The sequence below is a fragment of the Macrobrachium nipponense genome, chromosome 42 (assembly GCF_015104395.2).
Source record: "Macrobrachium nipponense isolate FS-2020 chromosome 42, ASM1510439v2, whole genome shotgun sequence".
Classification (NCBI taxonomy): Eukaryota; Metazoa; Arthropoda; class Malacostraca; order Decapoda; family Palaemonidae; genus Macrobrachium; species Macrobrachium nipponense.
This window is the reverse complement of record NC_061103.1, coordinates 50,045,913-50,067,456: the sequence shown is the minus strand read 5'-3', so window position 1 is coordinate 50,067,456 and position 21,544 is coordinate 50,045,913. Positions and strand designations below refer to the sequence as shown.

At 40.5% G+C, this 21,544-nt stretch overlaps 1 protein-coding gene across 1 annotated transcript in view; it reads right to left on the bottom strand.

The window, feature by feature from the left end:
* LOC135213201 (stress-induced-phosphoprotein 1-like) overlaps window positions 1-21,544 on the bottom strand; it is a gene marked incomplete at both ends in the record, with an annotated part of 54,799 nt that overhangs the window by 13,947 nt on the left and 19,308 nt on the right. Inside the window, 3 exon segments of the mRNA XM_064247174.1 lie at window positions 4,649-4,791; window positions 8,124-8,250; window positions 15,242-15,434. Coding sequence (XP_064103244.1) covers window positions 4,649-4,791; window positions 8,124-8,250; window positions 15,242-15,434 — 463 coding nt within the window.

The window sequence follows — 21,544 nt, the reverse complement described above, 5'->3', positions numbered from 1 at the left end:
ACTTCTCCCAGAATAAGAGAAGTTTGGCTCCCACTGGAGCATGAAGGACTTCTGGCTCACATCTTTATCTGGAGCTTGGAGGAGGAGTGCTTCTTGGAGGATTTTGACTGAAAAGCACAGGCTGGAGCGAGGCGTAGACTGAGACTAAGGTCTCTTCTCACTAAAGGAGTGCTGCTGAAGTGGACACAAACTTCTGGCAAGAGGACACAATCAAAGAAGTCTTGGGGCGATGCAATGACTGCGTCAGTTGATCCTGGGTAGATTTCTTCTGCAGATCCAAAGCAATTTGCTCTACCATCGCCTGAGGAAGAAGACGAGATGGGTCCAGAGGTGGGAAAAGCAAGGTAGATTTCTGCAACAACTTAAACCTCCTCACGAAGTGAACGAACACCAAAGGTCCCTCTTCTTCAGCACTCCAAAAGCGAAAAGAGACCCAAGTTCAGAAGAGGCATCTTGAATTGCTTTATCAGTGCAAGAAAGCATGCCCAAAAGGTCTGCAGTAACAGCATCATCTAATCCTTTTGCATGTTCAATCTTCTTGTGAGGGCTCCCACTGTCCAATCTAGGAAACTGAACACTTCCAAAACCTTGAAAAGATTCTTTACTAAGGGGTCCAGTTGCATAAGGCCGATAGGTTCTCTTGATTAAGTGAGAGGGAGGGTATGGAAATGTGACCACTTTCAAGGCTTTCTTAGAGAAGGTAGACAGCACCACCTTGGGAGGGCGAGATAAATCGAGCTGAGCCTTAGAGAGTTGTAAGCAGTAAGTTGCAGATTTTTGTTTTGTATCCTCATCTCCTGAAGAAACAGATGGTACGTCAGGAGCAGTCTTGGTATCTCTTGAGGGAGGAGCTTTCCTGATATAATTGAGGATCTCCGTAAGTTGATCCTTGAATGGAGCGAGAGAGGGGTCATCCAATTCTGAAGCTCGAACTTGTTACAGAGGATGAGAAGAGCATCTGAAAGAAGATGGCGCAGTGTTAAAAGTCTGCTGTAATCACAGGTGCATGAAAAACAGGAGACAGCAGGAAGCACGGGAGACAGTGATGGGAGTGCAGCCATGACTGGACTCTCAGGTGTGGGAGCCTTGTGACAAGACAGGTGCAATGCCTGTGATTCGACTCCAAATCTGAACTAGATGATAAGCGGCGCATATCCACTGATATGCCTTTCCAATGGCAGACAGTCAAATCCTGGGATTTAACAAAAGGAGGGATAAAGGGGGCAGCAATCTGTGGGCAAACCCCATCAGCTTTCCTTGGACCTCCGGTATGTCTTCTAACTGGAGCAGGGGAGCGGGACAGTGACCTTCGTCTAGGAGAGCTGATGGGATGGGAAACCACCTCCTCCACTAACACTTTATCACTATTCACTTTGTCACACACACTCTCAACCTCATCCATGAGGACTTGAAGGGTCACCCTTATCTCAGATGACTAAGTTACAACTAGGTTAAATTTCCTACCAAATCTGGAATTAATCCTAGATTTGAGACTGGCAATGGCATCGGTTCAGTAGCATGGCGCTGAGCCTGGGAGTGGGTGGGGGAATAGAAAGAAGAATGAGGATGGGAGAAAGTCATTTTTAGAAGAGGTAAGTGCAAGACCGGGGTCTATCTTAGGCCTAGGTGAAGAATCTCTACTAACAGACGTCCTACTTACGGCACAAGCGGCTGCCTTTCTAATCCTACTTTTCTCCAATTTATTCAGGTCCTTTGACTCCAAACAAGTAAGCTCTCTTGTACAAACTTACACCCTACACTTACTGCACATGGTTATGTGCATCATAGCAGCAAATCGAACCAAAGAGGTACCAGTTGAGAACTAAAGAGGATATTTCACAGACTTCTACAAACCGATGAACAATGAATGCATGAGCAAGACTGTGTTGTCGACTGCACAGCATAAATTAGAATGATGCTGTTGGCTTCGGTTGCTCGCTAGTTCACGTTGCAGTGGACGGGGTCTGTCACACCCCTTTTGCAAAAGTCAACTGTTTGCAAATTTTTTAATTAGGATGAGATGCAAGCATAATTGTTAGCTAAGTACTAATTACTTGGTAAGTTACTTATATAAAACTAACATTTACATTCTTGGTACTAACAATATTACTATCTATGTGACCCATGAAGAAGTGCTATGGATGTGACAACATTTCACAAACTTCTGCTACTACTTATCTTCGTACACCTTCCACTGTTTTGGGTTGCATTACTTTATGCTGGCACTATAACAGGCCTCCATGTGTTGCACAGTTCCTTCCAAACTCTTTCACCACGTAGTCTCATTATGCAACTCATCCTAACCCTTAAACGCCGAAGCAGTAAAATAAAAATTGTCTCCCGTGTGCCGGAGGTGTTTCGGAGTGAGCGAGGAAGCGGAAAAAATATTTTTTTCAAAAAATCACAGCGCACTTACTTTTCAAGATTAAGAGTTCATTTTTGGCTCCTTTTTTTGTCATTGGCTGAAATTTAGTATGCAACCATCAAAAATGAAAAAAAATATCATTATCATATATAAATAATGAGATATATGATAGCGCAAAAACAAAATTTCATATATAATTGTATTCAAATCCCGCTGTGCGCAAAACGGTTAAAGGTAACAAGTTACTTTTTTTTCGTTGTAATGTACACTAAATTGCGATTATTTTGGTATATAACACATTTTAAAACAATACAAGCAACACAGAGAAAATATTATCACAAAATAATGCATGAATTCATAACGCGCGAACGTAAACAAATATTTTTTTCAATAATTCACCATAAATCTAAATATTGTCCTAGAGACTTCAAATTTCTTTCAAAATGAAGACAAATGATTGAATATTACTATACTGTAAGAGTATTAGCTTACAATTGCAGTTTTCGACCATATCTGACGAGTTAAAAGTTGACCGAATGTCAAATTTTTTTATATATTTCTTTTTATATGCAATTATTTCGGAAATTAGAAAAGCTACAACCTTCAAATATTTTTTGTTTTATTCTACATGAAATTGCGCACATTTTCATATATAAAACTCTATGAAATGCCTAATATGAAACAGGGCAAATATTCCGAGAATGGGACGTACGCATTTCGGAGATTTGTGGCACCGCGCACTGAGGGAAGGAAAGTTTTTTTTTTTTTTTTTAATTCACCATAAATCTAAATATTGTGCTAGAGACTTCGAATTTGTTTCAAGATGAATATAAATGACTGAATATTACTAGACTGTAAGAGTTTTAGCTTACAATTGCGTTTTTCGACCATTTCGGTAGAGTCAAAGTTGACCGAACGTGGTTTTTTTCTATTTATTGTGATTTATATGCAAATATTTCAAAAATGAGAAAAGCTACAACCTTCAATTATTTATTGTTGTATTCAACATGAAATTGCACACATTTTCATATATAAAACTTTATGTAACGGCTAATTTAAAATGGTGCAAACATTACCACAATCGCACGTATGATTTTTTCGGAAAGTTACCGCGCGGACGTAAAGAAAATGTTATTTTTTTCATAAATTCACCATAAATCGAAATATTGTGCTAGAGACTTCCAATTTATTGCAAAATGAAGGTAAATGATTGAATATTACTAGAATATAAGCGTTTTAGCTTACAATTGCGTTTTTCGACCATTTCGGTAGAGTCAAAGTTGACCGAAGGTTGAAATTTTGGCACTTATCGTTATTTATATGAAAATATCTCAAAACTGATAAAAGCTACAATCAAGAGTATTTTTTTGTTGTATTCTACATAAAAATGCGCACATTTTCATATATAATTCTCCATGTAACGGCTAATTTAAAATGGTACAAAAATTATGTCAAAGTGACGAAATAATTTCCGAGATGTGTCACAGATACTTTTTAGTGCGTCAAGAAAGAAATTCGCGCTTGCGCGCCTGCATAACGATTGTAAACAAAACAACCCCTTGATCCGTGAACTCACAGCATCCCCCAAGGCACGTGATTCAAGAGTTTTCGGCTGGAAGGCCTAAAAGTATTTTTCCGCGAATGTTTAAAAAAACTTTTGTATGTCGACGTAAAATACGTCCAGTCGGCACCCGAGACAAAAAATGTTGACGTAAAATACCTCCAGTCGGCGTTTAAGGGTTAATAAACATATCCTAAGTATCGGGTGGCCCGACTCTAGAGGCCTTTTCATGTCACTGCGTTTTACCAAATTGCAGAGTCAGGGAATTTTTGTTGACCAAGAATACAACAGAGATAAAAAAAACTTTTATTCTAGGGCAGCTCAGCCATAAACTACTACGAGTACCTAAGGGGGTGGCGAGCCATTTTGTCAGATACATGCCTAATGGGAACCTATACCAATTCCTTATTCTTGTGTACCTATCAGCTTGGTTCCTTAAATTTTAGCATCTTGCAACTCAAGAGGTACTGCAAGTAGTTACTAAGAAGGGCTCTTTTCCTTCCTCCCCAGCCATTCCACAGCCGTGCTTTCATTCAAACATATAACTTTACTTTTCTCATACACTTTCAAGCAATTTGTCTCCCCTCCCCCAATTTTTATCTCACTATTACCCATCCAAATACAAAACTAAGAACAGGTGTACGTAATTTCTTAATGACCTTTACTTAAAAATGCGCACACACAAACATACACACAAAAACACAAACAGTCTTAGTCCTTACCTTTTTGGCCCTATAACAATTACCAATTCTGGTGAGGACTCTTGCAATTAACTTGAAATCAGCTCTATTTTCACGACCAACATCAACAGCTTCTTGACAAACTTTTATACATTCGTCATAGTTCTTCATTTCAAAATAAACAGCTGAAATTGAAGTTGATTATTATTACACATCACTTTACAGGTAAAAGAATAAAAGAAACTCCTGAGAGCATAACATCTGATACAATATTTGTTTATTCTCAAATCTAAGAATCTTGTATAGCAAACATGGAACAAGGTTGTACTTTGCATGGCCTTTAGAGCCACTGCCTGGCAGACATCAATAAACATAAAGATCACACATTACAGTCCTTACTCATATCGCATATGTTCACAGTACACAATTCACCTATACCATAGCATCCCCATTTTACATCCAGAGTCCTACTAAGCAGGCAGTTCACATGTATCTTGCACCTGAGTAAAAATGTGCCCAATTCCAAGGCTACTACAGGAGTGTGAAATTGGAATATTCCTTGGGTATGATGTGGCAAGACTTGTCAGGCAGGCCATCAAATTGTATGTATTGATTATATATCAGTTTAAAGTTTAGTCAGTATCATTTTATTTTTATTTTTCTGCATTGGTGAAATGTGGGTGGTATTTATTTATAAAATGTATAAAAAACCACACGTTCAATTTTATAAGATGTTTCACCACAAACCAATAATTATATTTCGAAGTGAAACCACTTGTGTTGTGATGTCAAGACTGCAAGATGATGGCGCAGGAGGGGGAAAAATGTAAACAAAAGCAAGATGAACCAGCAAGTCGTGTAGTTATGTGCTTAGATGCGAGCTCTCTGTGTTAGGTTGCAGTTTGTGGGTTGTAAGTCAAGTTGCGTTGTTTTTATGCTATTAAGCTGGATTATACTGGAAGAGGAACGTGAACAGGTTCGGTAGATTGGATGATTGTAGCATATTGGACAGGCTATGCTAGAAAAATATTCAAGCGCGACCTGCTGTCCCCAGTTATGCTGTTATGCCAACAGTATCCATTTGCAAAAACAAATTACTATAATACACTAGGATTTAAAATATTAATGTTTTTAATACATTTTTTACTTACTGTACCCAGTGATATTGCTTGCATATACAGTTAGTGCACAGTTGCAGTCCCCCGGTTATTGGAGATCTGGTTTTATGGCACTTGTCTAGCCATGATGACTGAGTTTTTGGCACCAATCGCCACTTAACAGTGGCAATAAACAGGGATCGGCACTATTTTTGCCGATTTTTAGTCATCGTCACGCCGTTGGGAACGGAACCCCATGACCAACTAGTATAATTGAGGACAGTAGACATGGATATCAACTGTCACCAATGAGTCAAAGCTCGTGTGAAACCTTTTGATGCCTCTGACAGGCAGAGGCAGAGGATGCAAAACGACTAAATAGGCATCATGAAAAAAACTCTCTTAATGACACTCCTATCTTCAACTTGGAAGAGGTTAAATGAAGAACTTACTCATCTGAAACAGCAACTCTTCATACTTCCTCAATTAACTATTTTGTGCATTCAAAGCAACATAAGGGAACTTGCCTTCAGAAAAGGAAGGCTATACCATTGCACAAGACATCAATAACCCTGGGTTCTATATTGTCAGTTGAATTGAATATAGAATTTTGGCCAAAGGCCAAGCACTGGGACCTATGAAGTCATTCAGTGCTGAAATGGAAATTGACAGTACATAAAAGGTTTAAAAGGTGTAAAAGGAGAAAAAACTCAGTTGTACTATGAATCAAATGTTAGAAGAGGGTGGAGAGTAAGATAGAAGCACAAGAATATGAAAGGTGGTACAGTAAAATGAACAAAAACAGTTGCACCTAAGGGCAAATGGCACGCTGCAAAGAGCTGTAAGGAAGAACAACCCCGTATGTGCCTTCATCCTATAACTGGCAATTTGGCTAATAACAATCCTCCTTGTCTGGGACAAGATATGAACCCTTCATCTAAAAAGATTTCCTGGAAGCATAAGCTGGAAAAAAAGATGACTGCTGGCACCGAGATTGAATGTTGCAAGGCCTTGGGCAGTAGGGAGACTTGTGACTTGGAGAGGGAAGATGTGCCCCCGCTGCAAATAAATGACTGCCCTGGTGTACATGAAAGTAGGCATTTCACCAAACTCTTTGAAAAATGAAAGGATCCAAAGGGTCAGCTATGTGAAGCCAAGATGGTTAGCAGAAAATAGATGACTGGAGAGATCTTTAAATGTGGTATACCTCTTTAACTTTTATCAGACGGTATAGTGTAAGCTAAGTGTAGATGTAGGTCCTACTCAAAGGACTTTAGAAACACCCTCTTAATATTTGGCATTCACATGACAGAAAACTGGCATCATTGAGAACCTACAGGCCTGGAACAAGCACCCATGGCTCCTAAAATATTTACATTTATGCTGGTTTGGCAAGAACAGGCAGAAAAAATCCCAGGCAGTCATATCCTATGCTCATCTCGTGCATGAACCTCGCATTTTAAGTAACTTCTCTAAAAATGGTGAAAATGGACTTCATCATAGGAAGATTACACCTAGTAAATGTCTGTCGCCCTACCACAAACCAGCAATTCAAGCTTTCTTAAGGGAATGTGAAAGATATTCAGAACTGAAAGGCAGAATGATTCTCAGTGATTTCCTCAATCAAAGTTCACCAATAAACTTTAGCCTGTAAGGAGCTGAACCTTAAAATAAAGGAAAGACCAGGTTGTAATCCATCAGCCAGCAATTCACGGCAGTCAAAGTTACATGGATGACAGGAGTCACACTAAATCTCCAAAATACAATGTGGATCCTTTTCTGTACACATGAGAACCATTACAAGCAGTTATGGATGACACAAAACACAGGCAGTCCCCGGCTATCGGTGGTCTTGGTTAATGGTGATCCAGTTTTATGGGGCTTGAAAATTGATGATTTATGGCATCAAAACGGGCTGAGTTTCAGTTATCGGCGCCATAAGGTGCTGATAATAGAGATATGGCACCATAAGGTGCTGGTAATAAGTTATGGCACCATAATATATCCAACAACAGCCCCAGTAACCAAAACTCGGCGCCCCAAGCACCATAAATCACCAAGTTTTGGTTACTGGCAGTTTTCACTTAGCACCCAGCTGAGAACGGAAGCCCCGCCAATAACCAGGGCTGCCTGTACTGGGACCTATCTCACCTAAAATGCACTATGGTCATACTCATCAGAGCACAGCCAACTGGTACAAGGAAAAATTATGACCTAAGTTTACAAAAATTCACTAAATTAAGCTAGCTCACATGGTTACACCCAACTGTAAGGTAACATTACTGCAGACAAGAGAACAACTACCTAAGGGATGCAGCTTTTAGTATGCACTATGTGCAGTACATTGCTGTAAATTATTAAATAATGAAAACCATAACTTATTGACTTACTTGCCCTTAAAGCAAACTGGGACAACTTACCAGATTTGTTACTGATGAAAGTCATATCAGTAGGATCCAACTTGATTGCTTCATCATAGTGATTCAACGCAGTAGGAAAATCTTTGGACTTGTAAGCAGCATTTCCTTTTTCCTTACACTGAAGAGCCTGAAAAATCATGAAATAAAGCAGTTTGTTATCTATTACTGTCAATACTTTACCAACTACCGTAATGAACTGCTATTAAAATGTCAGTCTTCTAACACAGAAAAACCATATTTGTGGTGGTCTGAGAATTAACCCTTACAAGATGGGCTGAATACGTATACTATATCAAGCACACCCTCAGACTAGGCAAACTTCAAGGTTGGCCAAAAAAAAAAAAAAAAAAAAAAAAAAAAAAAAAAAAAAAAGAAAGAGGAAGATACGCAAATGCACATGGTGTAAGAAAAATAAATTAACAATTTTTATGTACCTTCCTTAGGAAATTGAGAGTAAATATTTACAACCCTGTGCGAGGGCCTCTTTTCCCAGACATTTGTAAAAATTTGCTAATTTTACCAAGTTATACTTTTTATTATAATTTATCTCATTTGAATTTGTAAAATATTTTCATAAAATAAAGTTTCACATATACTTACCAAACAATTACATAGCTGAAAGTTTCCTTAACTGGCAGTCGAAAAATCAAATTTTCCTGCCCACTTTTGGTCATATGCTGCCGAGCATATGACCAACAATTGACTGAGTTTGGTTGTACAAGGGAAGCAAGTTCACGTAATATTAGCAAATACAGTGGTCCCCCCCTATTCGTGAGGGATGCGTACCAGACACCCCCCCCCCCAAATAGTTAAAACAAGCGAATAGTTGGAACCCCTATAAAAACGCTAAAACAGCCTATTTTGTCAGTTAAGACTCAAGAAAAACCCACTAAAAATTTTTAAACTGGGTTTGTTAATAGTTTTGTCACAAAAATTGCATTTTATGATAAGATGAAATTGATAAAAAAAAATAATAATAATAATAAGATGCAATAATGACTCTCCCTACAAAAGCTAGTGTAACTAGCTCGTGTTTGAAATTGTTGACAAAAGTTCAGAACCAGCTAGACTTTATTTTATATATTTTAGTATATTAGAGGGGAGGGGACCAGGTGCCAGCTAAGCTTTTCAAGACACCTTTGAGTGTGACAGTAAGAGAAATTTTGATTGGGTTTTTCTCAAAACATTAGTTTTCTACATTCAAATCTCCATAAACAAGTGATTTATAAATGGTTTTGAATACTTCAAATAGCATAATATTCAGTAATTATTTGGGAATAATTTTGCATGGTAATTTTTCATTTTTAATTGTATTTTCTATAATACTTTATGTAATTTGTGGGGGTTTTTGGTGCTATTTATTATTTTATTTTTTCATAGTAAACAAAACCTAACTTGACAATTCTATTTATGCAATTTTTCTTTGTGATATAATCTTTGATTTGGTTTTTGAATATCTGAAATTGATTGATAAATAATGGTGGATAGTGTTTTCAAAATTTGGAGGAAAAAAAAAAAAAGTATCTAAAAACAAACTCACAAAAAATACATTTTTGCTCCCATAAATATTTTGTGTACACATTAATTAAAACAATATAAATCAGCACTGTAACTTTCATTATGATAGCTTATGATAACCCAGGCCCCCCGGCTGATACCCTTAAATAAATTAATGCCTCTGGTCGGCGCTCTCATCACCTGTAGGAGACGTGGCAGTAATGGCCAGGTTTGTCCGTACTTCTTGTGGGATTTTGTAACCATGGCAATTCTCCGATGATTAACATAAGACATACAATTTGTCCTTGCCCTGGGCAAAGACCAGACAACAAACCAAAATACCATCACCTACACTAAATTTAAAACCACACAACCCAACCCAAAAAAACTAGAGGGTACTTTGAGTACATCGTACCCCCAGGCTTCCCAAAGATTGACAACCCTCGAAATACACAAGGCAAAGAGGCAGAAGGAAAGAAGTCCCCCCAATGCTTCCTCTTCCAACACCATGCCACCTACAGATAATGGCCCCACATTAAGACAGTTTTTTTCAAAAGTTGATTCTGTGTCTTTCAGATAGTGTGAAGCAAACACTAACTTCGATTTCCAAAATGTGGCTTGAAGGATGGAAGACAGACTTATTGTGCTGAAAAGCAAAGGTCACTACTACTCAAATTTTGTGTGCTTTCACCTTAAGGACAGGGAGGACCTCTCAAACTTGTGAGTGGACTTTAGAAAAACTGAAAGAGCATTCTTGGAGAGTGGATGGTAGGGTCTCTCCAAACACCAAAGACGATTCGATGTTCTTCTTTTCTCAGTCCTATGAAAATAATACCCAATAGCTCTTAATAGACAAAACAGTCTCTCCTCCTCCTCTGGTCCCAATATGTCCAAGAGGTTTTCAATTATAAAAGAACGAGACCAAGGCTTCAATGTGTCTTCGTTCTTTAAAAGAAAGTATCCTACATGAGAGTACACTGCATTGTTTTAAGTGAAACTCACCTCCTTGCAGGTGTCATGAATCTCCCTCACCATATTAGCTGTTGTCAATGCCACTAAAAATAGTGTCTTCTTCATAAGTTTTTAAAAAAGCAAACAACATTGCAAGACAATGTCAAGGTTCCAATTGACATCCCCAAACTTTTCCACTTTCGATGTTTCAAAGGAATTGATTAGGTCACTGATATCCTGATTGGTCGAAAGGTTAAGTCATCTATGCTTAAATACCAAGGAAAGCATAGATCTACAGCCCTTTATGAGAGTAGCCAGTTTCTTCTTCTCTCAAAAAATAGCAAAAATTCCACTATTTGTGCAATAGAGGATGAAGAAGAAGATATGACTCTGTCGGCACCAGCTTCAGAAAATACTCCACTTGCAAGAAGCAGCTTTTACATCTTGCAATAGCTTCTGCCACTCTGCAGAAAATCCCTTCTCTGACAGGATTCCTGACAGTCTGAGCCTATCAGGCCAAGAGTGAATAACCCTTGATACTACCTCTTAAAGTGGGATTGTTCGAGTAGATATAGACTTTGTGGAAGAAGTCTGGGGAAGTTCACAGGCAGAGTGAGAAGATCTGGGAACCAATCTTTCCTGGGCCAGAATGGTGCCACAAGTCATTAACACATCCTGATGCGACAAACTTGTTGATGACCTCTCTTGTGAGTCTGAAGGGAGGAAAGGCATAAACATCGAGTCCTGTCAATTCCAGGAGCACCACATCTGTTCTCCAAGCTTGCAGACCTGGAACAGGTGAGATCTATGGATGGTTTGCCCCTGTAACCTCCAAAGATCTTGGCAAACTCTCGCATTCAGAGCCTATTCCGTAAGGAGAACTTGGTTGAAGCGACTCAGTTAGTCTACTAAGACATTCATCTTATCTTGAATTAAGCACGGAAAAAACTTGCCTTTGTCACGGTTCGCCCAAAGTAGAAGATCCTTGGCCACCTTGAGAGAAAACGAATGAGTCACAATCTATTTGTGGACATATGACAGAGCCGTGGTGTTGTCTACATAAATCACCAAGTTTCTCCCTGCGACTAACAGTGCGAAGGCCTGAAGTCCTGGGAAGATCACCTCCAATTCCTTCACGTTTATGTGGAGGGCCTTCTGTTGGTCTGTCCAGATCCCTGATACTCTCTTCCCTCCTAAAAGTGCTCCCCAGTCATTGTCTGATGTATCAGAGAAAAACTCTAGGTCAGGGTTCAGAGTTACAAGAGAAATCCCTTCTTGAAGCTTCTCCAGCGACAGCCACCACCATAGCCATAGATCTAGTTTTATTTCCTCTGTAATTGAAAAAACAAGTCTTGGTTGATCCTTCCGATTCAAGCTTGCCTTCAGGAAGTACTGGAGAGGTCTAATGTGGAGATGGCCTAATGTTATGAACGACTCCACCGATGCTGAAGTCCCTAGTAAATTCATCCACTCCAGGGCTAAGCAAGATGGATGAACTAAGAACTCTTGGACTGAACTAGTCATGAATCATCATCAAATAAGGAATCCTCAATTTTTCCTTTGAAGATGAACCTCAAAAATTTCATGGACGACTGGTGACTAGGGACATGGGAGTAGGTATTTTCCATGTTGAGGGTCATCATCCAGTCATCTGGCTGGAAAGCTGATATAACAGAATGACTTGTTTCCATGTGAAATTTTGTCTTCAAAACACAAAGGTTCAAAGCATTGATGTCTAGAATGGGCCTCCGCTCCCCAAAGCCTTTGGGACGTCAAAAAGTCTGTTGTAAACCCTTTCAGGTTTAAAAGTTCTTTACCTCCTCTATTGCTTGCTTCCTGATCAGAGCCTCCACTTCTTTGCTTATAGCCAAGGCTCTCCTGATCCCTCAAAGTATGCTGTCAATGCAATGGGAACACTGGACAACGGGGTTCTTCTTGGAAGAGGCTTGAGTAACCTTCCCGAAGCACTTGTACTACCCACGGTTCTGCTCCTCTCTGGCCCCACTCTTCCCAGGTCTCACTCCTACTGGTGTGTGAAGGACTTCTGGATTACTTAGATGTCAACTTGAAGGATGCCTTCTTGGTTGACTTAGCTGGGGCACAAAAGTTGGACTAGGGTCATGTCTGCAGCTTCATCTTGCCTCCCTGAAAGGGGTGCTTCTGTAATGGAGACGACTTAGCTCCTGTAGGTGGTCTCTCCTTCAGGCACCTTGTAGACTGATTCAGGAGATCTTTCGTTGAATTCTTTTTTGAGATCCAAAATCACCTGGAAAAAGGTGTGACTTCAGGGGTGGGAAGAGCAAAGTACATTTCTGGGTCATTACTCCCCTGGAGGAAAAGCAGCACCACAATTCCCTCTTCTTGAGAATCCCCCTTGTGAAAAGGGAAGCTAATTCTCCTGAGCCATCTCTCACTGCCGGACAAGGCACCCAACCAGTCCGACGCGAATTCTTCACATGAAGACTGGGATTCCTCAATAATGACTTTCATGCCTCTAAACAAATTCTTAACAAGATAGTCAAAAGTCCAGTGTCAAAAACATCACTTTCGCCACAGCAAAAGCTGATTTTCTATTAGCGTCTGCCAGACCAGAGGCATCTCATCGGGAGGAAGAGGCAGAAACTCCCAGGGAAAAAACCTTTACACTTGTGTAAAAGCAGTACTTCTTAGTGAGAAGTTTTGATAGTGGATAGGCAAAAGATGCCTTCCCTAACTCTGGTTTGGTAGCCAACCACTTGTTCACCTCCAACACCTTTTTTGCGGACTGTGATAGCACAAACTTCGGCAATCCACTCTCGACTGTCTTCCTGTCCATTACAAAACTCTTGAGTGGAGAGGAGGGGGGAGCTGATTCGAAGAAATCTAAATAATTCAGTAGAAAATACTTCAGAAGGTTTGAATATCCTGCTCTGGTTCCTCTTGTTCTAACGACACAGGCGACAGAACAATATCTTCCCCCCAGGGAGCAGTAGCTTTCTTGAGAAAACCCATTAATTCTTGAAGCTGCTGCCTAAATGGTCCTAATGATCTATCATCTTTGGCGCAAAGGGTATAGACGTTAAAAGCTGTAGAAGTCAAATGATTCACGATTCAGTCAGATTGACTGAATGGTGAGGTTTGCACAGGAGGAGGTGAATAAGAAGAGACTCCTGTCAACGAGCACCTGGGAGAGTCAACAGCGCTGGAGCGAGTCTGATGATCCGAGCACCTTGGAGCCAGAATCTGTCATCAGCATGACCTTGACTCTCTCCTGATGCCTGATGTGATCCTTAAACAAAAGGGTCAGGCACAAAACTGCAGGATGGATGTGGACTCCTTACTGGCTCCTTATGCTTCTAACTGGAGGAGTCAAACAATCTGCAAAAGAAGCATGCCTCTTGAGAGGATGAGAAACCACTAGACATCTATGACGTTGCTTCTTGTCCGGCGACGACACTTCCGACTCCCACGAAAACTCCACTTCACTCACATCAATGCCTTTCCAATGGTGCTTAGTCGAAACCCTCGAGTCAACAGGTTCAACGGAGTCGATGACTGCCCGTGGGCAAAACCCACCCATCTCCCTTCGACCTCTAGTACATCTTCCGGGTGCAGGGGAGCAGGACTGGCCTTTGTCTGGGAGTACTGGGGGGATGGACAGCCACCTCCTCAGGAACAACACTTGCATTGGCACTGGGCACTATTCAATTTCTTGACAAAAGTTTCCCACATTGGATCATCCCAACCCTGACATTCACTGCAAGTCAATTCTTTATTGCACTCTTGCCCCCTTTAACTAGAGTCCAACATAATTAACACTAAGCTAATTTAGCTAACTGAAAAGCTAAATGAAAGCTAATAAATCAACCACCAAAAGAATACTTCACCAAAAATATAGATAACACAAAAGCGATGAAATAAGACTGCAGCAGGAACCACCGATGTTAACCAGTAGCCGGCCGAAAACAAATTGTTGGTTGTTTGCTCAGCAGCGCCAGGTGTTCCTGAAAGATGGCGGGCACTGTTCACCTACACTAATGATGGCATCACCGCTGCCAAAATTTGAAGTTTCAACTGCCTGGTAAGGAAGCTTTCACCTATATAGTTGTTTGGTAAATCACTTCTGTGAAAATCATAATTACAGCTCACACAATATAACAACAGATAAGAACTAAAATCAGTAACAAATTCTGAGTACACTGATTGTAAAACAGTTATAATAAATACTGAGCTGAGGAGATGCAGTACCTTTTGAAGATATATGTATGTTTTTCCTTACATTCCTTTGCTTTTTTTTTTTTACTATTTCCCCTGAAATACTACCATAATAGATAAGAACTAAAACCAACAGCAACCCCTGGGTTTATTTATGAGCAAATACATAAAAAGATGACCTGGGATAGGGATGGGCAGTACATTCACCCATCCAATTTCAAAATACACTGTCCTCTACTGAGTTACTAGAGCTGCCAAAAGGCATTTACGGCCCATGGAAGTAATATGAACAACTTTCCCCCCAAATTCATCCAACCCTACAGTGCCTAACATTAACACTCATTTGAGTTAGTCCAGCATTCTCAAAACCTGTTAATAGTTCCTCATATGATCACATCTGTCCAGTATGGGTTAATTCTGAAAATGTTGAGATCATGTAGACTCCTAGGGTCAATATGTATAACAAACACTTTTACCTTGAGTTGTTCTGGTGTTTTGTCAACTTCCATTTTTTCCTCTTTCTTAGGCGGAGGAGGAGATGCTTTTTTAGGTGGCGGAGATTGCTCAGAATCTTCGTCGTCGTCGTCATCATCCATTGGCGCTGCTCCTACGTCCATGCCTAACAACACGCTCAAAGTTGTAAGGATTCTCTTGTCATTAAGACGAGTCCTGCAAGCAACAGAGATTTGCTGAGTGACGAGAGGTTTTTTCTCTTTGAGAATACTTAACTACCAAAACTACAGAAAACATTTCATGTTGGTTTGAAAATACTTTTGCCAAAATATAAGGTTGCAGATACTACATAGTACCTAGAGCTTGAGCTTTAACATCTTTTTATTTAAAAAAAAAAAAATTATTCCTCTGAAAACCAACAGTACTCATGAACACCAAAATTAAAGCATTCAATTCACAAATATAGAATAGTGAAAATATCCATAATTTCAAGGGTATGCCATACACAAACAACTGGACTACCACAAATATTTGTAACAACTTGGTTCACAAGCCAAAATCAGTTTAAAAAAGCATTCATGACGAATAAAGACGAGTTCTGAATCACAATAAGAATGAAGTGAATTTGTAGATAGCAATATCCATCTCTTAATTTTGCTTATGGAACCTACAATGATTCAGTAGGTAGGAATGTGAACCGAGTTTTCTTCTGTCTTGTTCACTTTCTAATTAAATTTCGAGGTATAGGTTTCAATCTGAACCCTTTTCTCAAAAGTTTTTAATTTCCTATCTCCATAATTCAACAGCTACTAGCGGTCACACTGACTGCTAATCTGCCACTAAACTTTATCCTGATAATTCCTTAGACACTGCTGTTAAGACTGGTTGCTCCACACCAATTCATCCTCCTTATTCATTTCATCTAACACTATTCAGACTAAGGGAGTCTACAATACAAGTGTGTCTGGCTGACAAACAGTTGCCAAATTCCCCATACAGTCAACTGGTCCTAATCTTGCTTATTCTTTATCCACTAATATTCAGTCTACATGATCCTTTCCCACTTACCTTTCTCTTGTTAACCCCACATCTGCTAAATATATTTACAGGTGACACCCCCACCCCCTCATATGTGGCTCTGGATTTGCACCTTTGCCTATTTGAAGATTTTCCTGTGGAACGTATAGCTAAATCCCACTTTTGCAGACTCACGATTTGGGGATTTTTCTACAAACCGTATATACCAATTACCCGTGGAAAATTTGCCTATTCAGTATTTTTCACTGGGAAATATTCACAAATTACTGTATTTTCACAAAATTTTTTTACTAAATGCACTTTTTGTGATAAAACTAAAAAAACTCGGGTATAAGCATTTTCATTTTTTTTTTTTTATAAATATATAACTATCAAATAGGCAGTTCCATGCATTTTTAGTGATTTCAAGTATTTGTGGATTTTAGCTATTTGTGTGGAGGACAAGGTCTCCTGTATCATCATTATTTGCAGAAAATTTGCCTATTTGCAGAACTTCTCATAGAGAAATATTCACTATTTAATATATTTTCTTATTTTCATGACTGCATTTTTCATGACAAAACTATTAAAATAGGCAGGTACACATTTTTAGAAGGGGGTTTTAGGTGTTTGAACTATCAAAATAGGCAGTTTAAAATGTTTCAGAGGGGTGTCGAGCATTCGCAGATTAGCTATTCACAGGGGCTGTGGTCCCCATCCCCTCGAATATTGGAGGTCAGCTGTAGTATTTACTTTCCTTGCTGTGCACAGTCCATAACACACTAGGATATTGTTCAAATTCCACATTAGTTGCAAACAAACTTTTACATCCTTATTCTAATTCTAAGTTCTACATAACAGAGAATATAAAAAATCTATTGTGACAAAAAAAAAAAAAAAACTTAGCATATTTTACTTCTTCCAACAGTCTATCAGGCTATTCTATCCAATTGTTCAATTTAAAGCCTCCTGTTATTCAAATACTAAAAGGAATCTTTATTTAGGACAAAGCCTTAATGCTTCATCAACCAAAGTTAAAATAGTACACGAATAAAAATACTGTTATGGTATTAATTAAGCAATAAAATGAGAACTGACACCTTTGTCACTTGTAATCTGTTCCCCATTAAGACTGTCCTTTGCTTTTGCCATCCATGAATGACCTCTGAACCTTGAAACTATCAATTTATGAAATATAATCCATTAACTTGGATTGCAGTTGGTTCTGTGTAGCAATAAGACCTACTGGTTTAAAAATACCAAATTTGTAACTAATTTGTATTTTTCATAACTAACAAACCTGAGGTCTTAACATTAGGATTTACTAGCGCCAAGCTGGAAAACCGGTAGATTTAAAATTACCCTTGTGAATCAAGGGACTAATGGCATCTATACCAGGTCACGGGGCATGTATACCCAGAATGCCCACAGCTACCTGTGACCCACCAGTTATATTTCTAACCCAGTTTAGACTACTAGAGGGGTGGTTCGAGGTGGGCCTTTAACTGTTAAGACCTCAGGTTTGTTAGTTATGAAAAATACAAATTAGTTACAAATTTGGTATTTGTTCATACACGAAACAAACCTTCGGTCTTAACATTAGGATAGACTTACTATTGGAGGGAGGTAAGTCTCTACAACTGACTGGGAGTTTGCCACCTTATCCATTTCCGAATATATAGGGAAATTCTAAGAGAATGGACAATGAACCTAGGACCAAAGATATAAGCGGATCTATTGGTTTTCCACGGGTGTAGATACCATTCTACTGTTTACTCTTGTCCCTTGCAACTGGATCCACCTTACCCCTCTTTTCCCTATTATCCAGAGGGGGCGTGTGCTTGCTACTGAAAAGTATATCATCACCTAAGATAGCTTCACAGTATGGCTGACCACCTCACCTGCATCTAGTCCATTCCAGCACATGGACGGTTACTCTCCGTTCATATTGGCCCGTAGTTAAAGGGAGTAGGAAGAAAGTAGTAAAGAAAAAAGACTAGTCATCCCATCCATTCTACTTTCATACCTTCATCTTAGACTAGACACAAACTGTGTAGCAATAAGACCTACTGGTTTAAAAATACCAAATTTGTAACTAATTTGTATTTTTCATAACTAACAAACCTGAGGTCTTAACATTAGGATTTACTAGCGCCAAGCTGGAAACCGGTAGAATTAAAATTACACTTGTGAGATCAAGGGACTAATGGCATCTATACCAGGTCACGGGGCATGTATACCCAGAATGCCCACAGCTACCTGTGACCCACCAGTTATATTTCTAACCCAGTTAGACTACTAGAGGGGTGGTTCGAGGTGGGCCTTTAACTGTTAAGACCTCAGGTTTGTTAGTTATGAAAAATACAAATTAGTTACAAATTTGGTATTTGTTCATACACGAAACAAACCTTCGGTCTTAACATTAGGATAGACTTACTATTGGAGGGAGGTAAGTCTCTACAACTGACTGGGAGTTTGCCACCTTATCCATTTCCGAATATATAGGGAAATTCTAAGAGAATGGACAATGAACCTAGGACCAAAGATATAAGCGGATCTATTGGTTTTCTCCCACTGGGTGTAGATACCATTCTACTGTTTACTCTTGTCCCTTGCAACTGGATCCACCTTCACCCCTCTTTTCCCTATTATCCAGAGGGGTGTGTTGCTACTGAAAAGTATATCATCACCTAAGATAGCTTCACAGTATGGCTGACCACCTCACCTGCATCTAGTCCGTTCCAGCACATGACGGTACTCTCCTTCATATTGCCCGTAGTTAAAGGAGTAGGAAGAAAGTAGTAAAGAAAAAAGACTAGTCATCCCATCCATTCTACTTTCATACCTTCATCTTAGACTAGACACAAACTGACCCGCCAGGGGCACTGGATGAACTATATCACTTGTTGGGCCGCCACCACTGGACCCAAGGAAAAGGTGTCCAAGGATCTATGGGCAACATCTTTCAAATAAAATGAGGTGAAAGTTGTTGGCGTTTCCACACGCCAGCTTTCAGAATTTTATCCACAGACATGTTCTTCTTAAATGCCAGGGAAGCACTCACGCCCCTGATGTCATGAGCTCTAGCTCCCACCTGGCTATCTGACCCTCTGTCTTCTGCCGTATAAGCATCTCTGATCGTCTCCCTTAGCCAAAACGATATTGTATTCTTGGACACTTCCTTCTTGTTCCGTCCTGTACTTACGAACAACCTCCGGCACCCCAGCCTGAGGTGCCTTGTTCTCTTTAAGTACTCCCTTAGTGCCCTGACGGGGCACAGGAGCATCTCAGCTTTGTCGTTGTCTACAAAGTCTGCCAAGGAAGGTATGGTAAAGGAGTCGAATCTGCCGTCTACTATTGTTGGATTTTGGGTCTTGGCCACGAATTCTGGGAGAAACTCAAATACCATTGATCTCCAACCTCTTGAGTGCTTTATGAGATATGAGAGGCCATGTAGCTCCCCCACCCTTTTGGTTGAAGCCAGGGCCAATAAGAAGACTGTCTTCAGGTCAGGCTCCTATCCGTGGACTGCCTTAGTGGTTCGTTCCGATAGGGGGGTTTTGTCAGACTACTCAGTACCTTGGTCAGATCCCAATCTGGGGCTTTTAGCTCCTTTGGTGGGCATGACTGTTCAAAGCTCCTCATCAGCATGGCCAACTCCCATGAAGACGATATGTCCACTCCTTTCATTCGTAAGACTGAGGCTAGAGCCGCCCTGTACCCCTTCACTACAGATACAGACATATGTTTTTCTGTTCTGAGATATATCAGAAAGTCTGCTAACTGCTGAATAGTGGTACCGAGTGGAGACACGTTCCCTCTACGACACCAATCACAGTATGCTGACCACTTTCCTTGGTATACTGTCGCAGATGATTTTCTGATATTACCTGCCATCTGAGTTGCTGCTTTCTGCGAAAACCCTCGCGCTCGGAGGAGATACTTGACAGTCTCCACCCGTGAAGCGATAGGGACTTCACCGACTGGTGGTACCTCTCCACGTGCGGCTGACACAGAAGGTTGCTCCATGGAGGTAACTCTCTTGGCACATCTACTAGGAGTTCCAGTAGGTCTGGAAACCACTCTGCTTTCGGCCATAACGGGGCTACCAGGGTCATCTTGAGGTTCTGAGACCGCATTACCCTGTTCAGAACCTGACGGATTAGACAAAATGGAGGAAATGCGTACACGTCCAGATTGTCCCAGGGGTGTTGTAGCGCATCTTCTGCTACTGCCTCTGCGTCTGGGACAACTGAACAATACACTTCCAACTTTTTGTTGTACCTGGTTGCGAATAGGTCTATGATCGGTCCTTCCCACAACATGAGCATCCTGTCCACTACCTGTTGGTGCATAGGGACCACTCCGTTCCCAGAATCTGATCCCTGCGGCTCAACTTGTCGGCCACTATGTTTCTTTTTCCCGGAATATACCTGGCCTTGATGTCTACCAGGTTCTCTATAGCCCACTGGTGAAGTTGAACTGTCATCACATGTACTGCCGAGAAACTAGGCCTCCTTGCTTGTTTATATAAGCTACTACTGTGGTGTTGTCTGACATCAATACCACTGAGTGTCCCTTTACTCTCTCCCTGAATTCCTGTAGAGCCAGAAAAGCTGCTTTCAACTCCAGCACGTTTATATGGAGTTCTCTGTCCTTGCAACTCCATTTTGCTGACACCATCAACTCCTCCATATGGGCTCCCCAGCCTTCTAGTGACGCATCCGAGAACAGCAAGAGGTCTGGGGAGGATTGTTGAAGGGGGACACTCACTGTCAGATTGTCGTCGTTCACCCACCACAGCAAGTCTTTCCTCACTTCTGCCGACAAGGGAATTTGCTTGTACGGGTGATCTACTGTTGGTGACCAAAACTCCTTCATCCTCCATTGTAGGGACCGAAGGTGTAGCCTTCCTTGTGGTACTAGCTTCTCCAGGGAGGTTAGGATTCCCAGCACCACCTGCCACTGTCTTGCTGGCTGTGTCTGTTTTCCCAGAAAGGCATTCACCACCCCTTGTTTTGCATTTCTCTATTCTTTCGGTCTGTCGGGAATACTTTGGCTTGTGTTGTGTCTATCCACCATTCCAGATATTCCAAACGTTGATGAATCCACTGCGACTTCTCCTGATTTACCACAATACCTAGGCTGTGACAAAGCTGCAGGAGGGCCGCCCTGTCCCTGAGTAATTTCTCCCTGGACTTTGCTATCACCAGCCAATCGTCCAGATATCTTATTAGCCTGATCCCCTGAGCATGCGCCCACGCCGACACGAGGGTGAACACTCTTGTAAAAACTTGAGTATACGTTGT